The sequence below is a fragment of the Dama dama genome, chromosome 19, assembly GCF_033118175.1.
Source record: "Dama dama isolate Ldn47 chromosome 19, ASM3311817v1, whole genome shotgun sequence".
Lineage (NCBI taxonomy): Eukaryota > Metazoa > Chordata > Mammalia > Artiodactyla > Cervidae > Dama > Dama dama.
Genome location: NC_083699.1, coordinates 59,971,390 through 59,998,133, shown reverse-complemented (window position 1 = coordinate 59,998,133; position 26,744 = coordinate 59,971,390). Strand labels below are relative to the sequence as shown.

The window sequence follows — 26,744 nt, the reverse complement described above, 5'->3', positions numbered from 1 at the left end:
CATACTATATTTATGGTTACATTAATAGACCATGGACACTATTTTAGATGAGGTTTTTTGCCTGGCCTGTTGCCTTAACAGTGCCTCCACTGTAAAAGGTAATAGTGGCAAGGGAGAGAGATGGGAGAACAGGTCCCAAAAAGCAGACACAAGAGAAAAATGAAGAGAGCAGCTTAAAAGAGAACAATTCAAATATGATTCCAAAGTTTTGTTTCTTGGTATCACAGAAAGTTAGAATTGACAGAGACCAGAAATGGCAAACATATGACACATGTGCCATTAATAATCAAAGATATCACTCCCTCCTCCACAGTCTGAGACCTCATAAAGCTTCCAACAGATTAAATATAATAATACTGATAAGACACTATCAACAGATTAGAACTGGCACAAGAATCTCTGGCCTTTCCTATTCAGGTTCAAGCTGTTCTCTTTAAAGAAAGAAATGAGAGAATTTCCTAGCAGTCCAGTGGTTAGGTACTGGGTTCAATCCCTGGTTGGGGAACTAAAGATTACACAAACTGCTAAAGAGACAAAGAAATGAAGGCCCAGAAGTTAAGAATCTTATTAGTTAGTGACTAACTAACTAACTAGTTAGTGCTAACAATTATTGGTGGCACACAGAACTATGACATGTGGTTGCTTTTAGTTCAAATGCTTTTTGCATTATAAGTCTCCTTTTTAAAGAAAAATTATGCTACAAATAATCAACTCTACAGTCTGGTTGGGGGGAGGATTCCAAATACATCTTTAAACATATCTTAGTTTTCTGGAAAGAGAAAAAAGAAATGTTTAAAATGCTTCTAAGTACAAAACATTTTCCTTGCCTACCCGAGCTTAATAAGCTCTGCATATAAAAATTTTTCTGATGATCTGGGTTCTAAATTGACAACACAAAAAATATTTACTAACGTGAATATCTCAAGCCCATTTTCTAAAGAATATTATATTTGATGTTTTGTAATTTGAAATCAAAAAAGCAATCTAAATCTAAATTAAAAACTGGGACGTTTATGTAACAGTTAAGTCACAAAGATACACAAATGGCCAGAAAGATGGGAAATGTCCAGCTTCACCAAGTAATCAATAAGAAAGGAAGAAAGGCCATTTATCACCTAGTCAGCAAAGTAAAACTAGAATTAAGGGTGTATGTGTCCTCAAAAGCAGCTTGTAAAAAAGGAACTGTTATTTCCATCATTTATAAATGCTCAGTGTGTGTCATTCATCCCAGAAAAAGGTAATTTACACCACCCATGAAATGGTAGCCACAAGGTCTTCCTCCATTTCCCTGAGGTTTCTGCAAGTGTTCCCCTGTTTCTCATCAGTCCTTGAAGAAGAGCATTCTCATACACTTCAGGCAGTATAAATTGTTACTATGTTTCTGGAGCTCAGGTGGCAACAAATATCAGAGCTTTAAAAATGGCAGTACTTTTTGACTCAACAAATTCTTCTCCAGTGAATTATCCAATCCAAAATAATTATCCAAAAAAGGTAGAATATAGGCTGCACTAGCTCAGGCAAGGCAAATGCATACCCCTCTTCCTTTACTCAGAAGATCTGACTGGATTATAATATTTTAATCTAAAACGAGGAGCAGTTACCACAAATGTGTTAACAGCCACACACTATCTGTTGTCCCACAGATAAATGTCCCACATTTACCATCTGTGTTCTAGATCCCAAGGGAAGAGATCATGTTTTAGACATTTATCTGTTCCCCACTCCCACAAGGGTCTAGCACAGTACCGCCCAAGAGAAATATAATTCTAGTCACATATATAATTTAAACATTTTTAGGTCCAAAGTTTAAGTCCCTGTTAAAAAAATTTTTTCCCTAGTATCTACATTAACAAGACAAAAAGAAATAGGTGAAATTATTGCAACATGTCATCAAAATAAAATTAATGATATTTTTAAAAATCATTTTTCATAGTAAGTAAGCACTTATTAAATCCAGTGTACATTACACTAATGGTACATCTCAATTCAGATGCTAATTTTTCCTTGGAAATATTTTATCTGCACTTACATTTCATAAAATTTACACTGGACTCACATATCCAAGTTGTTTGAAACATACATAGAAACTGTCCAACAACTGACGTTTTAATTCTGTTCCTCAGTAACACAAGACACATTTCAACTGTTCTACAGCCAACTGTAGTTAGTCCCTACTGTATTGGACAGGACAGGACTAATATTTTGCTAGTAAGTCAGGCACTGAATGAGCGTGACTAGGAGATGACGGAAGAAAACAGCTTAAGAGAAAGGAGTGTTTTATGACAGCACAATTAAATAATTTTGTAGTTATTAAACTGTATTATAATCCATACAATTCACATTTCTATGATGGAAAAGACGTTTTTATTGATACTACTGGTATTCTAATGGTTTCTGTAGGCTGCACTTCTAAAAAAGAAAAAAGGACACCATTTAAATAATTGAAAATGTATATCTTCTCAGATGGCACAAAGCTGGAAGACATAAAACCAAGAGTCAAAAGGATTTCTACAGACCAAAAGAGAGGATTGATCAAAATGAAATTTAATATAGATACTCGTTTGGTTAGGCAAAGGCACTGGCTTTGAAAGATAATGCCTTTATAAATAGCCTTTAAAAATCCTTTCTAATCCACAAATTCTTGATCATTCTGTGTTTTGTTCAGAACTTCACCAAGAGCTGTCCATAACTGGGGGGGGGGGGGAGGATCATAATAACACTGATGACAACACAGCATTACTTACCAATGCACACATCTATATTGGTAGTAGATATACTTTATAAATTTAGAGTTCATATTTACAGACAGATGCAAACATCTGATCTTATGATTTATGATGTTGTTATACCTGTTCATCTGGATCTTAAAATAGATATCATATTGCAGTTTACATTCATTTTAATCTCCTTTATATTTGTTAGGACATTTTTTTTTTTAACAGCTCAATGATTTTGCCAATACAGGATACAGGAGTTTGATCTCTGGGTTGGGAAGATCCCCTTGGAGAAAGAAATGGCAACCGACTCCAGTATTTTTGCCTGAGAAACCCCATGGACAGAGGAGCTTAGTGGGCTTCAGTCCATGGGGTGCAAAGAATCAGATACAGTTTAGCAACTGAACAACACAGCCCTTCAACCAATACCCAAGGTAAAGATGTTGCGATTTGGGGCATTTAATGCTCTGACCAGGGATCAAACCCAGGCCCCCTGCACTGAGAATGTGGAGTCTTATCAACTGGACTACCAGGGAAGTCCCCAGAATCTTTGTATTTTAACACTTCAACTGGTAAACTACACTGTTTTATTTACTTTATTAGTGCTATCATCTTTACTTTGTTCACGTGGATTCACATCTAGTTAGACATCTTTATTAGAATTTACACCTCTTTGCTACAGTTGAAGGGTAAATGGATTCAGTTTTACTTTATATTGTATTGACTAATTACACTGCCATCTCAGTCCGGGCTGTGTACAACATACCTTCTTGCTTGAGTATCACCCTCCCTAGAGAGGAACAGATAAAAATAATCAGCTTACCTCCCACAAATTCAATCATAGTCTCTGGTTCATAAAAAAACAAGCAACCTTGGTACAAAGGAAGTAACATCTCAAGTAGTATACTTCAAATTTCTAGACCATGCATAGAAACATATGCGGTAATTAATAACTGGAAATCTATCTTGTTTGGCGGAAAAGCAAATACACACCAATACCGTAGAAAGTCCTACTGCTACTAATAAACCAAAAATATGAAGAACAAACCAGGTAGGATACTTAAGTTTTAAAAGCTTAAAAATGATAGACAATATAGGTAACAATGCAAAATATTCAAACAGTACATTAATTTAGAGTTAGGAGTTCTACATGTTTCCAGTGTTAGGTATTTCTATCCAACTTACAGTTCAATCAGCTCAGTATCCAAAAAAAAAAAACACTTAGCAAATAAAATTTCCTACAAAAACCACATAATCAGACCCATTGTTTCATTTTCATAAGCCTTTATAAACCAAGAGGCAGGACTATTAACACTGACTACATTGCACACAGCAATACACATCTTTGAACTCAAGGACCTTAAAAATCTTTTAAATAACATCTAGTCTTCATTTGTTCAGTCTTAAGAATAAGACTAACAAGTGAAAAAAACTTTAAAGTTCCATCTTAAGTAGGAGTTAGTTCATCTGAGAAGTAAAAGGTCTATTCCTCCGAAATCACGTCAAAAGTTTACCATTAGGAACAGGATCTTAAACTCCCAATCGTGAGAGGTGACAGGAACTCGACTTAAGGACTCTTAACTGCCTCATGAGTATACTAACTGATGGTAGATTATGAATATTAACTGCTGTTTGACCCCATTTCTACTGCCAAGTTAGTAACAGGAAGGGCATTACATCCTAGGCAGACAGCTAGACCAAAAGAATTTGGATATAAACATCCAGAATAATTCCTTGGAGACCCTCCTTTACAAATTCGCGGACAACCTCAACACCAACAACTCTTCAGCCTCGTTTTCATTACTTAAACAAAAGTAAGTAAGTATTGAGTGCCAATGAGAACACAAAAACAAGTAAGAGAAAGCACTCGTACTCAAGGAAAGACAGACATAAAACTTGCCAAGTTATACTGGATCACATATAAAATAGCCAACATTCTAGATTATGATTCAAGTGCAGCACATACTTCCCATACCCCCAATTAGTATCCTGATTGGAACTCTTTAGAACTTGATGTGAAATAACGCACGAAATGCGAAAATTTCATTTTTCTCTAAACGTTAATACTAAGCAACTGAACAACAAAGATCAAATTAAATTTTCTTGGACCTCTTCTGCGGCCTCAAACACAAACACACACCACGAAAAGCGGCGTGTGCGCTCAGTCGCGCGGGACTCTTTACGACCCCACAGACTGCAATCCGCAAGGCTCCTCTGTCCATGGAATTTTCCAGACAAGGATACTGGAGTGGGTTGTCATTTCCTCCTCCAGGGGACCTTCCCCAACCAGGGATCGAACCAGCGTTTCTTTTGTCTCCTGTATTGCAGGTGGATTCTTTAACAGCTGGGAAGCCCCATACACACACTAAAGTAGTATTTAAATCCTTGTTTTAGGCAGTATGAGATTACTTACAACACGGACTTTTACTCTTTCTTCAAAAGGGTTGCGGAACAGTTTGAAAGCCTTCCCTAACTCAAAACATAGTTACAATTCTTTAACTGACTTACTGTAACAGAAAAAACTCAGCCACCTAAGAAAGCTTTTAACACTGATAAGATTCCATTTCTTTCTCTAAGGAGGGTAAAGGCAAGCAAGGGCTAACTCCGTCAATATTTTAAAACACAGTTTTATGTAATTAATACTTTAACAGTGTGTAACTGAATAGTAAGTTGACATCTTATCGAAATGGAAATAGTCGAACCAAAATAATCCCTAACTTTGTCCAAGAGGTAACCTGTGAAAGAATATTAACTTTGCCAAACACCTTAAGAAAGCTTGCTAGGAACCCGGGACTCCCTCTCGGCCCAGGAGCAATAGCTCCACCTATTGATGAGCAACACTTCCTTCAACATTTTGGCACCCCAAGTCTCCAGTGCTCACGCTCTCTCCCCCTCCTCCACTCGCTCTGACCCAACCCAAATCCAGTTGAGTCACTAGCTCTGAATACTACTATCCGTGCTCTTTATTCCAATTCCTGCTCTCTCCAGAAGGTTCTGGGCCGCTTCCAAGTGTGGATAACCCCGAAAGGTGTCAAAGACCACAGTTCTCAGTGTCGAGCCTGGATCTGAAGAGGACAACCGGACCGCTCCCTCGGAGTGCCGGGCCGCGGGTGGCTCTGCCGTTCGCTCCCGGGGAGCAGGAGGCCTCAGGAGCCTCACGACAGCTTTTCCCCGCCGCCCCGCTCAGCAGCTCTTCTCCAAGCAACCCGCACTCGTCCTCCGGGCCCCAATCCTGGGTTCCCGGGGTCCTACCTCCGCTGGCCCTTCAGCCCGCCAACAGCCCGAGCCGAGCCTCCGCCCCCTCCGTGTGCAGAGAAGCCCAGAAACCTCCCACCGCCGGGTCTTCATCCAGAGTCTCATCCCTCCTTCACAGCCCCTCTCCCGCGCCGGTCGGGCCCTGCCCCGCTGCCCTTCCTCACCCTTTCATCTTCCCCGCCTGCTGAGGCCGTTGTTACCGCCGATATCAACGCCGTTGTCGTCGCCGCCCTGAGCTCTCCGCGCCCTCAGCTCGGGCCACTCAACCCCACAAGCCGGCCTCCTCGCCTAAGGCAAGGAGCTGAGCGGGTGACGGAGACCGCGAGAGTTTAGCGCGGCCCTGCGTCTTCGGAGGGGGCGGAGGTGCCTCCCGCCGCCGCGCTAGTGCAGCAGCTTCTCCACACGTGCACACGGGGAACTAGCCTCCCGCCCGCGGCCACCAGCCAGACCCGCCGCCGCGCCTTGACCTTTCACCCCGCCCCCTCTGCGCGCCGGCGCGTCGGCCGCCCCTCGCGCAGCCGCACTCCAGGCCTCCCCGTACCCTTCCCCCTCCACTTTAAGACCTCCATCTTTCTACTGGGCTGTGCCCTCGGGCGTCATCTTCCTCCTCCCATTCTTTACGACACAACTTGTGAGGCTTGCTTGGTAGGCCCTGGCGGTAAAATCCGGATTTTTCCACCCCTCCCTCTCCCCTCTCGCACTTCAACAAGCTCAGTCTTCCCTGACTCTGGTCTTCCCAGCTGGTAGTCTCCAGTATGACCTTCAAATGCACCTGTCTCCTAAAAAGATTTCATAAATCTTGTTCCTCTAAATGTAAAGAAGCCTGTGGAAAGTAATGAGGTGCTTTTAAGACAAATAAACGTAGTCAACAATTGGCTAGGTAACTTGGCTTACGTCCAACACTTTTCAGTTTCGATATCACGTGATTGACCAAACCTCTAAGCCTGGGGATTTTACCGGCAGGCCCCACGGGGACGGAACTCCATTGCCATTTCCGGTCCCTAGACCACGGCGTAAAGGTCACTTCCTTAGCAATGCACTTTAACCCGTTCCACCCACGCGTTCTGCGTTGCACTTTACAACCTGATCTTTGTGGGCATTTTTTTTCCTTTCTAAAATCTAATCGCAAGGAAATTAATGTTCAAACGATCCGCTAAAATACAAGCCCCGGAGATGCAGCCAGCCCGGCTGGGGTTGACAGGGCGGAGCTCGGGATCACGTGACGACCTACGCCCGCCCCCGTCTGCAGCTGAAGACTTCCCCTCCCGCAGTGACAGAGCCTCTGGGTCGGTGATCGGTACAGTTTCTGCACCTCGCGCCCCGGCAGGTGAGCGGCGACCGGTAACCGGCGGCTGGTGGGGATAGAAGGGGTGGGAGGAGGAGGAGAAGAGAGAATGTGAATAGTGGCCTCTGCTGTCCCAGGCTTTCTCCTGCTGTCATTCTGCCCCGGCGAGGATCTCGTTTCTCCATTTATCTTGACCCCCGCACCCCACCCCCCGCCACCATGGTCTCCCCTGAAACTTAGGGATTGAGATGTTCACCTTTCTTGGGGCTAGGGGTGAGTGCGGCCATTATGGTTCCCCATTCGAGTCTTTGGGGCTTCGGGTAGTGGGGTTGATTCAGGCATTAGTTGGGGTCTGCGATAGTCTCCAGGTCTCAATCCCCAAAGCCTGTTCTTTGGCAGAGGCCTTGTAAGGTCTTCCTCTTAAGCTCCCGACTGGGGAACCGGGAGATGGGAAAAACCCCGGAGGCAGAGGCGTCTCCTGTGAAACAGGCTTAGGAGAGAATGTCGCGATGCAGACACACTCTCACTGCAGAGTCACTGCACACTGCTTCCTAGTGTGCATTTTCAGTAATTCTGAGTTTTTATCTGACATCCCTGCGAAAGATATTCACAACTTTTGAATGGGTCTGGAAGGGTAAAAGGTGGCTTTTTACCTTTCTCTTCTCCAATTTTATGGTGTAGAAACGGAGAGGATACTTGAAAGAGTAAAGCTGTACTAGCTTCAAAAACAGGCAGTGTTGTTACTGCGACAGTCTAGATTGAATGAGGAGGCGTTGAAAGATGGTGTTGCGATGTCATGATCTACAGGAGACCCAGGCTAGCTTATGCAGAACTGACTTCCCTGAAAGGGAGTAATTCTACAGAAACAAATTGAAAGATAATAAACCAGTGTGTTTGACCGTAAACGTAAAGGTAAGGAGGTTAAGTCTAAATATTTTTTGCCTTTGACATCCTTTTGCCTTTTCTCCCTAAAATCCTGCTTAATCTCTACTCCCAATCAATTCCTTAACTAATGCTAAATTAATATTAAATAGCATTTGTATCCTTCCTTTCCCTGTTTGTAAAACTCCAGGTGACCTCTTCAGATTTTGATGAATAGTATTTTCTGAAAATGCAGAAATGATTGTTTAGGTTTTTGCCCAACCCAGTGTACTCCCATTTCATGTAGTAACCAATGTAGTAACGTAACCAATGTTTTGACCCCAAACAGTGTGCTTTATGGAAGAATGTTTTTCTGTTTGGAGTTAAACTCTTGTTTACGCTACAAATTCGGAAAGTGCCTTCCTGCTTTTGAATTGAAAGGACTTGCAGAAATTACAAATTTGATTTTTAAAATTTAAATTACACTTTTTCTTAATCTGAAAAATCATTTTCTCAGTTAAACCTTAAAGCCAAGTTCAAAAATAGAGAAACTCGCCTATTGATGCTCATTACTAGATAAGATAATCTGAAAGATCTTTCTTGCTTTCTCTAAGTAATGAAGACTACTATTATGCTTTACAGTTTTACTGTTTTGTGCATATACCTTTATTGGTATATATCTTTTCTGTTGAGATGTTTATGTTTCAGTATGTCTGCTACTGATATATAGTTTTATCTATTAATTTGCTCCAAAGTGAGATTCCCTGATCTCTAGAGGGCAGAAAAACATAAGCAGTGTTTCTTCATTGCCCAGGTGGCATTTCACCAAATAAGACGAATTCACCAAATAATAAGGATTCTTTAAGTCCAAAAATGGGATAGAGAAAACAGGCTAAAAAGGATTGAGTACTAGAGGAGAAAATGTCAATGTGAAAGAGATTGAATGAGTTTGCACTTTTACTTCACAATTCCCCTGATTTTAGGAATCTTATTAAAGCAATCATTTTGACCATTAATGAAATCTGGAAGGTTGGCAGCAGGAATTGGTGACTGAATTACTATTAAAGTTGAATTTGAAAAAGAGTTCTGATATTGTACACAGTTTTCACAAACAAGTGATCTGTGTGTGCCATGGTGAGACTAGCTTTGTCTATCAATGAGTATTATATGTAGAAATCTCTCGGGTTTTTTTTTTTTGGCCATGCCTCACGGCTTGAGGGAGTTCCTCCATCAGGGATCAAACCCAGGCCCTCGGCAGTGAAAGGGATGAGTCCTAACTACTGGACTGCCAGGATATTCCCTATATAGAAATCTTAACATTCGTTAGAAAACTGTGCTGAAGTTCAGTATTAAATGGCACACAGGGGTTCTTGTGTTTGAGTCCCCAACACCTCTTGTATGCTTACTCTGAAGTCTTGCTTATATGTCACTATCTTTATAGATTATGGCCGGCACCAAGAATGCTTTCTTCCTCTGTGAGCCAAGCTAGGCACTCACTTCTGTAAAATACTGCACAATATTCTATTCCTCCATTTTCACCTCCAGAACATTGTTTTTAATTACTCTTTGCTGGGCTGTACCTTAATAAACTATAAAACTCCTAGGAATTCAAGGAGTGTCCCTACTCTTTGTCTTTAGCTCCTGGATGATGGAGTACTTGATAGGCATTGAATAAATTGTTTATTGACTGAGTATGAGACAACTGGACAGGGAGATTAAGCTAGTTTTAAAATTCCTGCAGATCATAGCGCCTTCTAAGGTAACGCACTAGATAAAAGCTTTCAAGTATAAATTGTCAATAGTGAGTGAGTGAAGTCTCTCAGTCCTGTCTGACTCTTTGCGACCCCATGGACTATAGCCTACCAGGCTCCTCCCTCCATGGGATTCTCCAGGCAAGAGTATTGGAGTGGGTTGCCATTTCCTTCTCCAGGGGATCTTCCCAACTCAGGGATCGAACCGGGGTCTCCCGCATTCCAGGCAGACGCTTTAACCTCTGAGCCACCAGGGAAGCTCATAAATTGTCAATAGTAGTCATCAAAATCATGGTCAGTAGAATAGATATAAACCTCAGGTGGTCTTTATTAACGTAGTGACCAACTTATTTTCACAGCATGTTTTTAATGTTTTGGATGATATGGGAGGGAAGGAAAGTGGAGTGAGTTGTATTTAATGTAAAAGGCTACATGTGCTATAGCACTAGACTAAAAGTCAGTAGATCATCCTTCACTGCCACTTTAGTTATATGCTTTTTAGAAAAGTTGGGGTTGGGGGCTTAGGGTTTGATGTTTAGGACCTTTCTGTCAAGGGTATTAAGATTTCAAGTTAGAGAAACCCTAAATAATCTATGTGAAAAATATTTTTAAAACTAAGTGGTATTTAAATGTGAAGCAAGATTGTACAAACTACAAGAATAGATTTCTTGATCGAATAGACCTGGGTTCAAGTCTGGCCTTACCACATATTTAAGCTGTGTGACCTTGGACAGTTTACTTAATCTAAGCTTAAATTTCCTCATGTTTTAATCTATGCTATAGATACTGTTAAATTAGATCATGAATGCAGAGGGCTTAGTACATACTTTGTACCTTTTAAAAATTAATTTTACTGATATCTAGTTGCCGTCCATTGTGGAGCTGATGCTGGGAAAGATTGAGGGCAAGAGGAGAAGGGCGACAGAGGAGATGTTTGTATGATATCACTGACTCAGTGGACATGAATTTGAGCAAACTCAAGGTGATAGTGAAGGACAGGGAAGCCTGATGTGCTGCAGTTCCTGGGGTTGCAAAGAATTGGATACAACTTAGCAACTGAACAACAACAGTTTGAGTATACATAACATACTGAATTTCTAATGGAGACTTTTAGATATACTATAAAATTAAGCAACAAGTTTGGGATATGGAGAAAGGAGTAAACTTTGAAATAAGGCTATTACCAATAGCAAAAAAAATGTACCTCTAGCAAAGATTCTGAAACAAATTTTATTATTTTTTTAATTATCTTTATTTTTGGCTGCACTGGGTCTTCGTTCTGTGCGGGCTTTTCTCTGATTGTGAGATGAGGCTATTCTTTAGTTGCAGACTTCTTGTTGTGGTGGCTTCTCTTGTTGTAGAGCACTAGCTCTAGACATACCACCTTCGGTAGTTGTGGCACACGAACATAGCTACCTCGAAGCATGTGGGATCTTCCTGAACCAGGGATCAAACCCATGTCCCCTGCATTACACTTGATCTTAGCCAAAAGGCCGAGAAGCAATGTCCCCTGCATTACAAAGTGAATTGTTAACCACTGGACCACCAGGGAAGCCCTAAAACAGATTTATTAATAGAATCTAAGAAATATCAATATAAAGCCCATTATTTTGGCAACTGCAAGGACAATATTTTCTGTATAAAGATTTTCCAGAGCTTGTGATCATTAATAATGTGGAATCAGTGTAAAGAGGTATTTATTTCTGAATTCTTATAGAAATGTATTAAAGTTATCCCAACCTGTACAGGAGGGACTTTTGAGTTTGTGCTTATATTTTAAATTTCTGCCCTTTATTCTAAATGTTTTTATATCTTATTTTTGTTTTGTAAAATATCAGTAAGTTAAATAATAATTGAAGTGTAGCTAGCATAAGTTTATGTTTCACCTTAATCCTGAAAAAATAACTCATTTGTTCTAAGGAAAGATTTTATGAAGAGATTATTGAATATTCTCTTTAATATCAAGTTTTCTATTACAGTGAAATAAATTATGATCAGTAACCATATTTTACATTTTTCTGTAGAGACTTTAAAAGCTACTTTGTTTTTGTTCCCTGCTATGAACTGAAAGTGACTTGGGTTTATATAAGTGTATTCTTTTATATATACAGTATATACATATTATATATATATATATATATATATAGTAAACACATAGACATAGTGTGTGTATTTATAGTCAGCTGAAATAGATGTATATTTTCATAGTAATAAATTTTGTTACCTGGAACTATTAAAGTCATGTTTATAATTAGTTACTGTGTGAATAAAATTATCTGATGATTATTTTAAACTCGCTTTTTTATTTGTTCATGGTTTGATTTAATGAATTTCACAACTGCAGTTAGTTTTCAAAAATTGATGGTATTTCATAGGTATTTTGAGATTTAACCTAATGTTTTTTTGTTGCTGTTTTCTTGGCATCAATATTGTGACTTCGAGTGCATGCTGAGTCGCTCAGCTCAGTCATGTCCAACTCTTTACGAATGCATAGACTGTAGCTCGCCAAGCTTTTCTGTCCATGGGATATTCTAGGTAAGAATACTGGAGTGAGTTGCCCTTTCCTCTTCCGGGAATCTTCCTGACCCAGGGATCAAACCCCATTCTCCTGCGTCTTCTGCATGAGCAGGCGGGTTCTTTACCACTGAGCCACTTGGCAAGCCCTCAATATTATGACTAGCTGCTACAATAAAATTTTCAATTTTGAATTTTAGTACTATCTGTGGAAACTATTGTTCTTTTGTTGACGAACATTTTTAAAAATTATATCAACAACGTGCCATGCATGATATAATGTAGAAGAGCTCCACCTGTGCTTGAGCAATGAAAAACAACCAGACTAATCTTTAAGTGTTTATTTAATAATAAAGTAGAGAAGGCTGATTACATTTGAAAACATTTATAAAAATGAAGAAAGGGCATGATTCAGAAACTGTAATAATGATTGTATATACATATGTGAAAAAGATGATGGAAATTCAGCAAAATAAGTAATTATCTCTAGATTAAGAGTTTTAAGAAAGATTTAAAATTTATTGTATGTTTTGAGTTTCTCCAATTAGTGTTAATTGCTTTGAGCAGCAAAAATTTTTTAATTTGAAATGGAGAATTGAGCCATTTAAATGATGATTTCTTCTTGGTTACTTGAATATCTTTAAGTGAAAATGTTTCAACTTATCTAGATAATGAACATCTTATTTAAGTTTATATGTGAAGGTATATTTTTAGGCCTTTGTAAGTTTAGCAGAATTTAAAAAAGCAGAAGTAAACCCAGAATATAAAGGAATTTAATATATGGCAAGGTGATATTTCAATCCAGTGGGGGAAAAGGGGACATATGTAGTAAATATAACTGACACAGCTTATCTGTCTGGAAGAAATTAAATTGAGCCAGTACTTTGTAGCATATGCAGAAACCAATTTCAAGATGGACTAAAAATTTAAACATTTAAAATATTAAAAATGTTAGTTCCTAAAATTTTTTTTTATATTTATATTCTAAATGTAGTAATGATCTTTTAAACCAAGATAGGGAATCTGAAAGTCATGGAAGTAAACATAGGAATGTGAGAACACAGAGAAATGAAAAATATTTCAATGGCAAAAATAGAAGATAGATTTAAGAGAATTGAAATATGCATAACAGTTGAAGAGTTAAAAGTGCACACAACAGAAACATGGGTAAAGCATATGACCAGAACTTAAAAAATCGAAGCATTCTACAAACTTATGAAAAAATGTGTAACTTCACTAGTAATCAGTATTCTAACAATGAAATTTTTTTCTGATTAGTAAAAATTAAGTGGTAAACCTACTGGTAGCAGGAATGTGTGATAGAGGATTTTCTCAAAATGCTAGTGAAGATGTAAATTGTTAGAATTTTGTGGGGTTTTTTTTTTTTAAGTAAACAATAAGACAGTATCTGTTTATATTAAAAATACATATTCTTCCATCCAGCAGTCCTGCTGTTTGTGATTGCCAGAAATGGCAATTGTCTGAAATTTTTTTTGTCTTATTAAGTATCTGAAGGGAAAGTGTATAAATTACACTGATAATTCCATAAACTCTCCTTAACTTTGTATATGTGATAACCCACGGGCACCCAATAAGAAGGTGTCATCAAAAATGCATAGGAAAGTGATAGGCATTATAAGATAGGGTTACAGATTTTATTTTTGTGTGAATATTAAGTCTTCCAGAAATGGTTTCTTCTTTGGGGATAATAGAACATATTGCACAAGTATGGAGTCTGTCACCTGATGTAATCATATGACAGCATAAGGAGAAGTCCACATTTGGGTTTTGGTGAGTAAAAAAACTAGGTAGAAGATTAACTCTCCTTGAGAAAGCTTCAAGCAAGGTTGCCTGTAAGGCAAAATTAAAAGTAATTTTAACCAATTACTAATCTTGTACTTGATTTCAGTCCTTTTAAGAGTCTGAAATTAATATATTATTCAAAGTCGTAATGGAAAACAGCAGATGGTTTAGAGTGAGATTTGTTACCTGTTGAAAGCATCCACATCTATGTTATTGGAAATAGCAAGATTTCATTCTTTTTTATGGCTGAGAAACATTCCATTGTATGTGTATACCACGTGATCTTTGTCCTTTCATCTGTTGATGTGTACTTGGTTGCTTCCGTAATTGGGCAATCATCAGTAATACTGCAAAGAACAGAATGGAGTGCATATATCTTTTCTAATCAGTGTTTTTACTTTCTTCAAAAAGAATAGCCAAGAGTGAAATTGTTGGATCATATGGGAGTTCTGTTTTTCATTTTTGAAGAATGTACGAATTCTTTTGGGAAAGAGTTGGGATATATATAAATAAAAAGTAATTTTAGGTCTTCTGGTAGTGCAGTGGATAAGACATCTGCCTGCCAATCTTCCATGGTCCAGGAAGATTCCCATATTCTGGGGATCAGCTAAGCCCATGCTCCACAACTATTGAGCCTGTGCTCTGGAGGCCGCAAACCACAACTACTGAAGCCCGAGTGCCCTAGGCCAGTGCTGCCCAACAAGAGAAGCCACCCACCACCATGAGAAACCCGTGGACCGCAATAGAGTAGCCTCTGCTCGCTGCAGCTAGGGAAAGCCTGCTCACAGCAACGAAGACCCAACGCAACCAAAAATAAATAAAAGTAATCTTAGAGTAGTATTGAGAGGCAGTATAGCTAGCAAGGAGGTTAGGTATATAAGTACTAAAGCCAGACTGGCTCAAATCCTGGGGAAGTTTCTTTTATCTTCCTGTATTGCATTTTCTTATTAGGAGTATAGTTATTTCATTAAGTGTTGTGAAGAGTAAATGAATAATAAAAGTGATTAGAATTACTGGTATATGTATAATAAGATCTATATGCATGTTTGCCATTATTATTTAGTTACTATGCTCTTTGCTCACCTAATTAGATATATATAGTAATTTTATCCCCTGGCTTAGTTGTTTTAGCACACATCTAATCATTCAATATTTTTAATTAAGTTGAATGGATGATACATGTACAAATATAGTGAAAATTTTAGATTCTTACATATGTGCGTTTTCTCCCTCTTCATGCTTACTCTTTTTGTTCACAAAGGTAGCATCTCATCATATTCTGGGCATTACATTTTTCATTTAACAATATTACCTTGGAGATTTTTCCACATTGATACAGTTAAAGACGCCTCATTCTTTTTAATAATCCTCTAGTACTCAGTTGTACTAATGTACCATCATCATCCTATGACATTTATTGATAATTTACTCCTGTGTTGGGCACTTTTCTTCAATTAAGTCATGCAGGACTCACAACAACTTTAGGAGACTAGGTATTGTTTGAAGCCTCATTTAACAAATGAGGCAGTTTAGGCTTTGAGTGATTAAATGCCCACCAGTGTCACACAGTTCGTAAGTAATAGAACTCTGAAGGAAAAGAGTCTTTTTCCAGATTACCATCTTAACACCACAACCTCTCATACTACCACAAGTGATGTTTGCTGTATTCTCCATATTAATGGACATTCTTTTTTTTTCTTTTTTTGCTGTAAGAAATAGTGCTATAGTAGATATTTTGTTAGGAGATAAAGTAAATTCCTGAAAATTAAAGAGGCAAGTCAAACAATATGTACATTTTGAATTTTGGTGGGTATTGCCAAATCATTCTTCCATTTAGGGATGCACTGAAGGTCAGGTTTGTCCTCAGTATTTTGCCAAAATCTGCCGTTTAGCTTGAGTCTTTGGGAAGCTGAATAGCTAAATGCCTTTAATATTTTTAGCATCCCTGAATTACATGTGACGTACCATCACGTGATAGCATAGGTTGCCATCATATCTAATTAGTATAACAATATCAGTATGAGAATAAGGTCTGACAAATGTCATGACTTTTTGTTACTCTCTAAGAATGGTAAGCGTTGTAAATGCAATTTAAAGTGCTGTTTATGTGACTCATACGTTGAAATTCTATCAGTTGAAGTTTGAATGTAAATTATTAAAAGAATGGCATACTACAGTTGTTAATAATTGGAAAACTTGCTGATTTTATGTACGAAAACAATTTTGTTAGAGCTCTGAAATAAAACCTAGGGAATCAGATTGCCCGTTAATATGAACATTGAGAGTGTGATAACTAGTTAAGTGTAAGAATAACTGTATATTTTCTTGTGAAAAATGGACTTACTGGACTCTATAAGTCCTAGTCCTAGGTTTAGGCAGATTTAGGCAGTGAGAGACTTTATTAAGATGGGTTACAATATCCACAGATTATTTTGAATATAGCATGCTTCTCTTCAGTGTCCTCTTTGATTTGTTTCAAGAAGGAGAAAAATACCTCTTATTAATCCAAGGAATCGGCTAAGTGACACAAGACTCTTTAGTATGATCCAGAGTAGACACTTAAAATACAGGATGCTCAAGTCCTAAATTGGTACACCTACAGTGCTTGAATAGATTAATAGTACCTGCTGTTGTTATTTGTGTATGTTTTAAATATGATCTCATCCTCACACAAAAATACTGTTGGATAAGGAGAGTGGGGTAAACACCTATAAACAAGCAAAGATAGACTATTAATTCTTTATTGTAAACTATTTTGTAAACTTTATTGTAAACTATTTCTATCTCAGAGTAGAATAAAACAACAGATAACTCCCTCCACTTTCACTCTCCAAATGAGTTATTGCATTATAGCGACTTTGATATCCAAAATACTAGAGTTTAGCCTGAGTTTTAGAAGACAAACCCTTCTATGCCTCATGGCTCAACAGTTCAACCTAGGATTCTTTTCCTAAATCCTCACCAAAGATACTGTCATTAAGCTTTGATCTGAAACATAAATGAGTAAGTACTTTAGAGGCATTTCTGACTAATAAACTCCTGAGCTCTTAAGGGACTATGGAAAGTCCCATGATTTGCTGAACTTGACTGGACAAGTGAGTACCCACACAGCCTTATCAGGAGCCACGTAAGTTGGTTCAAAACAGACAAAAGCCCATTTGGTTGTTTTCAGCCATTGTATCTACAATATTCCCAGGGTTAAGCTTCTCTTATTAGTATAGGCCATATGGTCTTTAATTACTGTTAGCTAACAAGTAAAAACAAAAGTGAATACAATTTATTCTGTGTAAGCATTATGCCCTTACAGGAGTCATATTGTCAATACTTTGTGCTTTTATTTTTTTTAAGTGTTATTGAGGTATAATTGACATAATTGCATGTATTTCAAATGTATTGTTTGACATTTTGGTATATGTATACACCCATGAAACTGTCACTACAATCAGTGTAGTGAACATGTCCATCACCTTCAAAAGAAATTTCCTCCTGCCTGTTTGTGATCCCTCCCTTCCATACCTCCCCACTGCTTGTCCACAAGGACCACTGATCTCTTTTCTATCACTGTGGGTTAGTTCTACCTCTTTTATAGGCATCAATGTTTCATTTCTTTCTTTTTTTTTTTTTTTGGTTTGTGCTGGGTCTTCATAGCCGCATGAACTTTTCTCTAGTTGGGGAGAGCCAGGGCTTCTCTCTAGTTGCTGTGGGCAGACTTCTCTGCTGTGGCGTCTCTTGTTGCACACAGCATGGGCTGTTGGGTACGAAGGCTTCAGAAGTTGTGGCTCTTGGGATCTAGAGCACAGGCTCAGCAGTTGTGGCACACAGGCTTAGTTGCTCTGCAGCATGTAGGATCTCCCTGGACCAGGAATTAAACTCGTGTCTCCTGCATTGGCAAGTGAATTCTTTACCACTGAGCCAGCAGGGAGGCCCAGTTCATTTTTTTTTTTTAATTGCTGAGTATTCACTGTATTGGATTTCCCTGGTAGTTGAGCTGGGATAGAATCTGCCTGCAGTGCAGGAGACCCTGGTTCGATTCCTGGTTTAGGAAGGTCCCCTGGAGGAAGGCATGGCAACCCACTCCAGTATTGTTTCCTGGAGAATCCCCATGGACAGAGGAGCCTGGCAGGCTGCAGTCCATGGGGTCACAAAGAGTCAGACACAACTGAGTGACTAAGCGCACAGCACACCACATTCACTGTATTCATAGATGACGCAGTGGTAAGGAATCCACCTGCCAATGCAGGAGACACAGGAGACGTGCATTTGATCAGGGTCAGGAAGAAACCCTGGAGAAGGAAATGGAAACCCAATCCAGTATTCTTGCCTGGGAAATCCCATGGACAGAGGAGCCTGGTGGGCTACAGTCCATGGGGTCTCAAAAGAGTCGGACATGACTTAGCAACTAAACAGCAACAACAACATTCGCTGTATACCACAAATGCCACAATTTGTTTATCCCTTCACTTGTTAATGGATATTTGGCTTGTGTTTCTGCTTTCTGGCTATTGTGAATAAAGTGACTATGAGCTTCCATGTAAAAGTCTTTGTTTGGACATGAGCTTTCGTTTCTCATGGGTAAATGCCAAGGATAGAATGACTGGGTCATATGATAGGTGTATGCTTAGGTCTGTAAGAAACTGCCAAATTGCTTTTCATAGTGGTTGTACATTTTACATTCCTACCAGCAGTACATGAAAGTTGTAGTTCTGCATCCTTACCAACACTTCCTGTGGTCAGTCTTAAAATTTTAACCATCCTGCTAGGTGGCATTTCATTGTTATTTCCTTTGCATTTTCCTAGTATTAAGCATATTTTCATGTATTTATTTGCCACTCATATATTTTCTTTGTGCAGTATATCTTCAGATCTTTTGCCCATCATTTTAATTGTGTAGTTTTCTTACTGAGTTTTAGGAGTTCTTTTTATGGCCTAGGTATGAGTCCTTTATCAGATTTATGCTTTGCAAATATTTTCTCCCAGTCTATAACTTGTCTTTCAGTTCTAACAACATTTCTCCAAGAGCAGGCGTTTGTTACTTTTATGAAATACAGTTTACCAATTTGTTCTTGTATCAGTTTTGCTTCCAGTGTTGTAGCCTATAAATCTACCTAATCCAGGGTCACAAAGGAAGTTTTGTAGTTTAAGGTTTTACATTTTAATCTGCCATACATTTTTAGTTTATTTTTGCTTATGGCACAAGATATGGTTTGAAGTATCCTGTTTTTGCATTTACACATCAACTTGTTTTACTACCACCTGTTAAAAAACTACACTTTCTCCACTGAACTGCATTTCTATTTCTGTCAAAAGTCAGTTGTCCATTTCTGTGTGTGGTTGTATAGCCTTTTTGAGCTCAGATTTGTTTCTAAAATTTTAAATAGTAATGCCAGGCAAAATAGTGGAGATAAAATTGTATCTGTTCTTTGTAGAATTATTTGGTGTTCTAGTGTTTATAACATCAAACAAAGTAACCACCTAAAGCTGTAACATTTTAAACTTTTAATAAACATTTTTGTTCTTTTACATCAAAAAGTCATTCTAGTTCTGTCATGGTGATATTTGGCTTCAGCTTTGGCCTCAGGTAAATACTGATTTTTAAAACCTTGGCCATTGAGCATTAGGCCAAAATGGGTATGCAGTGCCTTTCAAAGGAGATGTATCACTTTTCATTCAGTGAATGCGGGTGACTATTTCCTTAGTACTATCTCTGAACAGTATTTAGTAATTGCCTTCTACGTGTCAAGGTGCTTTACTATCTGACTGGGGTACACAATGAACAAAGCAGACTTGGTCTCTGTTTTCCTCACACTTCCAGTCTGGCAGTAGAGAGATCCGAGAACAATTCTGTTAACAGACTTTTTAATTACAGCAGTGGCAAGTGCTTCAGAAGAGCAGTATTGAAGGCTGGGGCACGTACCATGGGGAACTGGAAGTAAAATCCTTAGCAAACCATACTGTTGAAAGCATCCATCGTATCTTTAAATCCAGACTGTTTTTTCACCTCTATTAAGCAGGGTGCGTTTCCTTTTTTATCCTCAGTTGATGCTTTACGTCATATTTTAATTGCAGAGATCTTATGAACTCTTAAGTTAGAGGTTAGTTGATGTAGGGTGACGTGCTTTAGTCTCTCCGTCGTGTCCGACTCTAGCCCACCAGGCTCCTCTGTCCATGAGATTCTCCAGGCAAGAATACTGGAGTGGGATTACTATTACCTGGCATTACTATTTAATACTATGCCTGCCTCCAGGGGATCTTCCCAACCCAGGGATCGAACCCAGGTCTACCACATTGCAGGCAGATTCTTTACCATCTGAGCCACCAGGGAAGCCCAGTTAGGGTGATGCTTCCTTGTAAACATTGAGTTTTAATGAATCTTTGCATAGTTTGTAAATCTTCTTTCTCTTCCATCTCACCCATGAAATAAATGCCAGGACAGATCAATTTGAATATGTAATCATGATTTCATAACACACGTGTAGTAGCATTCTTATTGCAGTACTGCTGATGCTAACTCTTCTCCTGTGTATATCATTCTCAAATACATGCATTGCTTATATTTGGCTTGCTCATGATATGTTTTCTTGGCAAAGCAATCAAGGAAATTTCTCATTAACATTCAGAAAAGTGGTATCATAATAATTTTAGGCAGTTTTCAAGAAGAGTTTCTAAGTGTTTTGAGCGATAGTTTTGGTTTTGGGTTTTTTTTTTTTTTAATAGTTATAAAATTTCTGGGTTGACTGCTTTTGAAAGGGATAGTTGTCATGCAAGACTGTTTGAATATTTTCTTTAATTAATTAAAGTTACTTCTTAGGCAGTTTATCTGAGAAAATCTATCCAAAAGCTGAAGAGCCGCTGCAGTGCTCAGAACCCACGAAGATTAAGAATCCTTTCAGAAGAGAATTTGCTACAGAGAGCGCTTGGCACTGTGAGCTTGGAGTTTAAACCATTTAACCCAAGAAATTTCATTATTATTATTAAATATTTCTAGGAAGGAGGACTAGGATTTGAAATAAACTAATACTTAATTTTTTATCATTATTGGATTTTAAAGGTAATTCTAGTTGTTCATTCACTTTTGTAGTGTTAAACACATAGGGAATTCCCTGGTGGTTCCTTGGTTAGGATGCCATGTTCTCACTGCTGAGGGCCCTGGGTTCAGCCCCTGGTCAGGGAACTAAGAACTTATAAGCCACTCAATGCAGCACCGAAAATAAACAAACACACACATATAGATAAATCCTTATATACATAGCGAACATATTTTGTGAAGTACTGTTTACAAATAAAAAGGTTTGAACATTTTTAAAGGCCTTGTTATGTATTGCCAAATTACTTCCCACATTTCTTACAAAATAATAAACCCAAGTTGACCTTTGATGGTTGTAGGTCATTTTAATGGCCATTAATCAAATCATAAAGTCTTGTCTATTTTTTCCCTTTTTTTGGTGGTTTTTTCTTTTTTCTTGTCTATTTTCTATTCTTAGAGTGTAGCTCTTTGATGATTTGTCACTTTAAATCTACAGTAGTCTAAAATATTAGTAATAACTTTTAATTATACATAAATTGAGGCAGTAAGACTATACAGAGTTCCCTTGCAGTGTGCAGAATCTTGTAGACTGTTTCTAGCAGTATAGAGATCATAATTTTTCTATTTCTTAGGTCTTTATTCCAATGAAGGTTGGCAAGTCTGACCTCTTTTTATATAAACATTATTGTGCTATATTTAGTTCTAATACCATATATTATCATTCCTAGGACATACTCCCCCCACCCATATCTTATAGTTTTGAAATTGGTATCTGTCCTGCAGTTTCTGATGTGCCATAGTTTAATATGTGGGGTTTTAATAGTTCTTGAATATATTATAATTGATGGTATCTTAGATTAGATGAAATATGGTATTACTTCTAGGCAAGAGTGTATGTGTAAGAATTTCCCTTGTGAGACAGCAGCATAAGAGTATTAGTATGGATCCTCAGTTGGTTGCTTTACCTTGGCTTCACCTAGTCAGTGAGTTGTGAATGAACGTATATTAGCAAAATGTAAAAAATAAAAATAGCAAAAAATGGGAAACCGTAAAAACTACAAATAACAAAAAGTGGACTACTCTAGTTTAAAGAAGATTGTTAAACTGTGGTATCCATTTAATGAACTATTAGACAGTTTAAAATGATGCTTATTGACAATATATAAAGTTGTATTATAGTATTGATTATAGTTATGTAAAAAAATGGGGAGGAAATAATATCACGGTCAACAGTATTCAAGTTGTGAGAATTTTCTTTAGGTATTCCTTAAGTTATAAGTATAAAAAAAAAGTTATAAGTATATTGCTTCTGGAAATAAACTTTAAGGAAAAGTACATAATAAATGGGCTTCCCTGGTGGCTCAGTGGTAAAGAAAACACCTGCCAATGCAGGAGACCAGAGTTTGATCCCTAGGTTCACAAGATTCTCTGGAGAAGGAAATGGCAACCCACTCCAGCATTCTTGCTCTGAAAATCCCATGGACAGAGGAGCCTGCAGGCTATAGGTTGCACAGAGTTAAACACAACTTAATGACTAAACAATAGCAATAACATAATAAATGCTTGTTTTCTTTACTGTTTGTATCATTTAGCTGTCTTCTCAGCTGTTTACATTCTTGATAAGTTAAAGTATAAAATCATTGACTTGTTTTTTTCTTTGTAACTTGAAACCAAGAAATATGCTAAAAATTCACTTAGAAGCCTTATGGGCTATTAATGTTAGCCTCACTATAACTTTTAACTCTTTAGTAAGTTTTATTTTAGAAATAAGAATAAGAGGAATTTCTCAGGTATTGTTTAGATAACTTTTTTATTCCAAATTTATGACAGTCGATTAGCCAGAAATTTTCTACTACTATTTCCAGTAGCAAAATTGTGTTGGATCTGTTTTCGTTAGTATTGTTGTTTCCAAATATGCCCATTTACTTTGCAGCTTTTTTTTACTATTATTTTCAGTTATTTATGTTGTCTTCTAAACCTAGGCATTAATAAAATATAGCATTATGCATTATTCTTTAGAAATCTTAGTTCTTTAGAAGATGGATATTCTAGGAACAGTTGATTCTTGGTTGTTCTACTTGCTCTTTAGTTTGTGAATGATCTGTTCTGTCATGTCTTTTTCATCTCCCTTTTGCTATTCTAATATAGAGTTAGTTAATAGTGGAAAAGAGACATCCCAGGCTGTTCTTTAAGGTGAAAGTATTAGTCACTCAGTTGCGTCCAACTCTATGTGACCCCATGGTCTGCAGCTTGCCAAGCTTCTCTGTCCATGGAATTCTCCAGGCAAGAATACTGGAGTGGTTTGCCATGCCCTCCTCCGGGGAGCTTCCCAACCCAGGGATTGAACCCAGGTCTCTTGCATTGCAGGCAAATTCTTTACCGACTGAGCCGCCAGGGAAGCCTAATTTTTTAAGGTAATAACGGTTAAAGTTACTGGCTAAAATAAGGTCTTTTGAATTATTTGGTATTAATCTCCTCCATAGCTCTCATCTTGAGTGGGTTGCTTAAGTCTTAAAACCTGTTTTCCTAATCAAACAATACCTGTCTCCTACAACTGTTGTTAAGGGTTAAATGAAATGCGTTTCTTGTATAGCACAATGTCAGGAGTGTGATGTGTGCATAACAAGTGGTAGTTTATATCTGTTTTTAATTTCAGAACATATTTAATTGAGTTACTGATGTGCAGTGTGGAGGGAAGGGAGAAAAAAAAAGATAAATATACTCCTTGAAGGCAGGGATACCAGAGTCTGTTCGTATGACAGTTTTACCATTGGTCATAGGATTCTAGCCTATAAATTCATACCATAGAACTTATACACTAAATACAGTATTCTGTTATTCTGGTTAATACAGAATATTACACTCAGCCCAGTTTTATTTATAAAATTTTGAAGTGAAAGGAATCTGTGATTATTTCTAGAAATGGTATAAAGGTTGTTTATGGATAAGCTTGTCATCAAACCATAAGCATATGTAGTGGATACATTTTGAATTCTCTTCCCAGCTAATTGTCCACTGGAGCTTTTACCTTTTCTGTTTCTTATACAGGATTCATTGTATTTTGATAAGTGAAGGGATGTATGTGTTTGTGCACTCAAAAAGATTTCATTTTGGTAGGAAGAACTCGTTCCTGATTCTGTTAGTCCAGTTTGCCATTTGTGATCATTCTGTACTTCTCTATTCTGATTCCCACTTGTGCCTGCACATTTCCTGTAATTCATCTCAGTAATTTTTATAAGTTAGTTATATAGTGACCTTATATTCACCTTTATTCTTAACCTTTTGGCCTATCTATTTTTTTAAAAAGTAGCATTTTGAAATGTGTATATCGTGTAAAAATATTTATTCTTGAAGCCCTCTCCTTTCTATTATGTTGCTAGATTCAGTGGATCAAGAAAGAAAACAAGGACCTAGATGCTTTCTGTCTTTCAGTTTTGCTGTTATTAGCAAGGTGGCCTGTCTGCTTAGATTTGCTCCCTTTGAGGTCCTAAAATGGCTTGCCTGTCCCATACAGGTGACCAGAGTGGGTTGCCATATTCCAAGGGAGTAAGTGTTTCTCATGGCCTGTATCTTTTAAAAGAACAAAAAAATCATTCCCAGAAGGTCCCCAATAGACTTTGCCCTACCTCTTACTGGTGAGAACATTGTTTCATGCTCGTTTCCAAACCAGTCCTTGCCAAGGGTACTGGAATAATACCTTGATATTTAACGTTTCGCTATCACAAGATAAAAAGGGGGAACTAATGTGGCAGTCAGTAATCTGCCACATAAGCCTTTCTCGTGGCGTTGTTCAGTAGGTAGGTTAAATAAAATGAATAGAAAGGTGCTTCACAAAATTATTTTTGTACTATATAAATATAAGGTAATGTTATTAGCTGGAATTGTACCAATTCTGCAAGCATGAAAATATTAAACAGGATCTTGATGCCTTGTCCCAAGAAGATAAACTGTGTATGAAAATAAGTATTTGCTTTTCTTCATCTTCAGAAAGAAATAGTCTTCAATCAGTTGGGTGGAATGTATTTTTCTAAGTGTTACACTATTAATGAAGTACCCCAGTATCCATGAACGATTTTGTATATAAATACTGTCTTGGAACCTTGATATTTAGCTTTTACATAACACCTCACTCTTGCCCCCAACACCTGTATCATCTAAGACTGGTACTAAAAACATTTCTGGGATAATGAAATCACAATGTGTTGTGCATTAACCAGTAGCAGTTTGTAAGGGATCTTGTAAGACAGAAGGAACAGAAGTCGGCCTGTGATGTCGTGATTTACCACTGCGGTGTTCTGCAGTGTGGGGTAGAGACTGATGACTCATTAAATCGAATGGTTGCCTGTGCCATCTGGATTTTTCCCTGTCTACGGCATGACTTTTTTTTTTAATCTTTCACAAATACGGGGAAAGGGTACTGTTTCAGTTTGTGGCTATTAGAATATTGGTTTTAATTGCATTTACTTTTTATCCTTAGAACAGGAGTCCAACAGCTAAAGGCATTGTTTATTTTTTTTTAAGGCATTGTTTAGAATATAATCATTTGAGTTTATTCTCTTTGAGTGCAGGTACATATACCACATTGTTTTCATGAAAGCAATGGTTTTTAAAGTAAATATCACGCTTTTATTTTTTAAACAATTGAAAATATCAGTAATAGTTGCATACTATATTAGAAAAGAGTTATTACATAGCATATAAAACTTGATGTAGCATTAAATCACATCATGATTGCTTGGATCTTATGGAGATTTGGCATAAGTTTAATTTACAGTATAATCTAATTTTATAGATTATAATAATTTATAATTTTATAGATTATTATAATCTAATAATCTATAGTTTGCTTATTGCAGAGTTAAACTGTTTCAGGAGATTTTTATCTTAAAATGTTTTTAAAAGCCCATGCTTTTTCATGGAAAGACATAAGGATTCAGTAGTGAAGCAGATTTTAGTGGAGTTTTTTATTTTCACTCTTTTCATAGATAACAATGATGGGTGATTAGTGGATACAAATTAGTATGTTATATGGCCATGTCTATTAAACTGCTATATGCTTTGCCCAATTCAGTGATTAAGTCAATATGTCTGCCTAATTCATCTTTTTTTTTTTTTTACCATTTTTATTTTATTTGTGGAAAGGAAGTACTTCTATCTTTTTCTTGTAAAACATACATGTGTATCATGAAGGAGAGGGCAAAACTTGTTTGGATTAAGAGGATATACAAGAGCACACAAAGAATTTCCCTGATTACAGTTGACTGCTATAACATTGTCCTATTGTCTGTCAAGATTCTGGTGGGAGGATATTTATTTATTTAAGGTTTACTTGTTTTTCTGCAGTTGGGGTATTTTGGTGAAAAAGCTTTAAAATTATAGTGTATCTATCCATCTGTATGTATGTGTATCCTTATGTCAGTGCTGCAGGAATTACAAATTTTAATGTTCAAGAGAGTCTATTACCTTGGACTAATCCTTGGAAGTTTCTCAAAGTGCTTAACTCTTAAGAGGTTGGAGCCTGAAACTTCTGGAGCAAG

General features: G+C 37.6%; 2 protein-coding genes across 5 annotated transcripts in view; one reads left to right on the top strand and one right to left on the bottom strand.

The window, feature by feature from the left end:
* The window catches only part of NAA50 (N-alpha-acetyltransferase 50, NatE catalytic subunit), a 29,173-nt gene extending 22,701 nt beyond the window's left edge, over positions 1-6,472 (bottom strand). The window contains exon 1 of one of the 2 annotated variants that reach the window (XM_061167193.1): positions 6,134-6,472. In XM_061167193.1, coding sequence (XP_061023176.1) covers positions 6,134-6,141 — 8 coding nt within the window. In that variant the 5' untranslated portion in view covers positions 6,142-6,472. The remainder of the gene's footprint in view (positions 1-6,133) is intronic. The other variant, XM_061167192.1, reaches the window with a different exon arrangement.
* Positions 6,473-7,083: 611 nt separating this feature from the next.
* Positions 7,084-26,744, top strand: part of ATP6V1A (ATPase H+ transporting V1 subunit A) — a 57,971-nt gene continuing 38,310 nt past the window's right edge. Inside the window, exon 1 of one of the 3 annotated variants that reach the window (XM_061167189.1) lies at positions 7,084-7,296. The gene's annotated coding sequence lies outside the window, so the exon portion shown is untranslated. Of the gene's footprint in view, positions 7,297-7,972; positions 8,167-12,377; positions 12,402-26,744 lie in introns of those variants that run through there. The other 2 variants (XM_061167190.1, XM_061167191.1) reach the window with 2 other exon arrangements.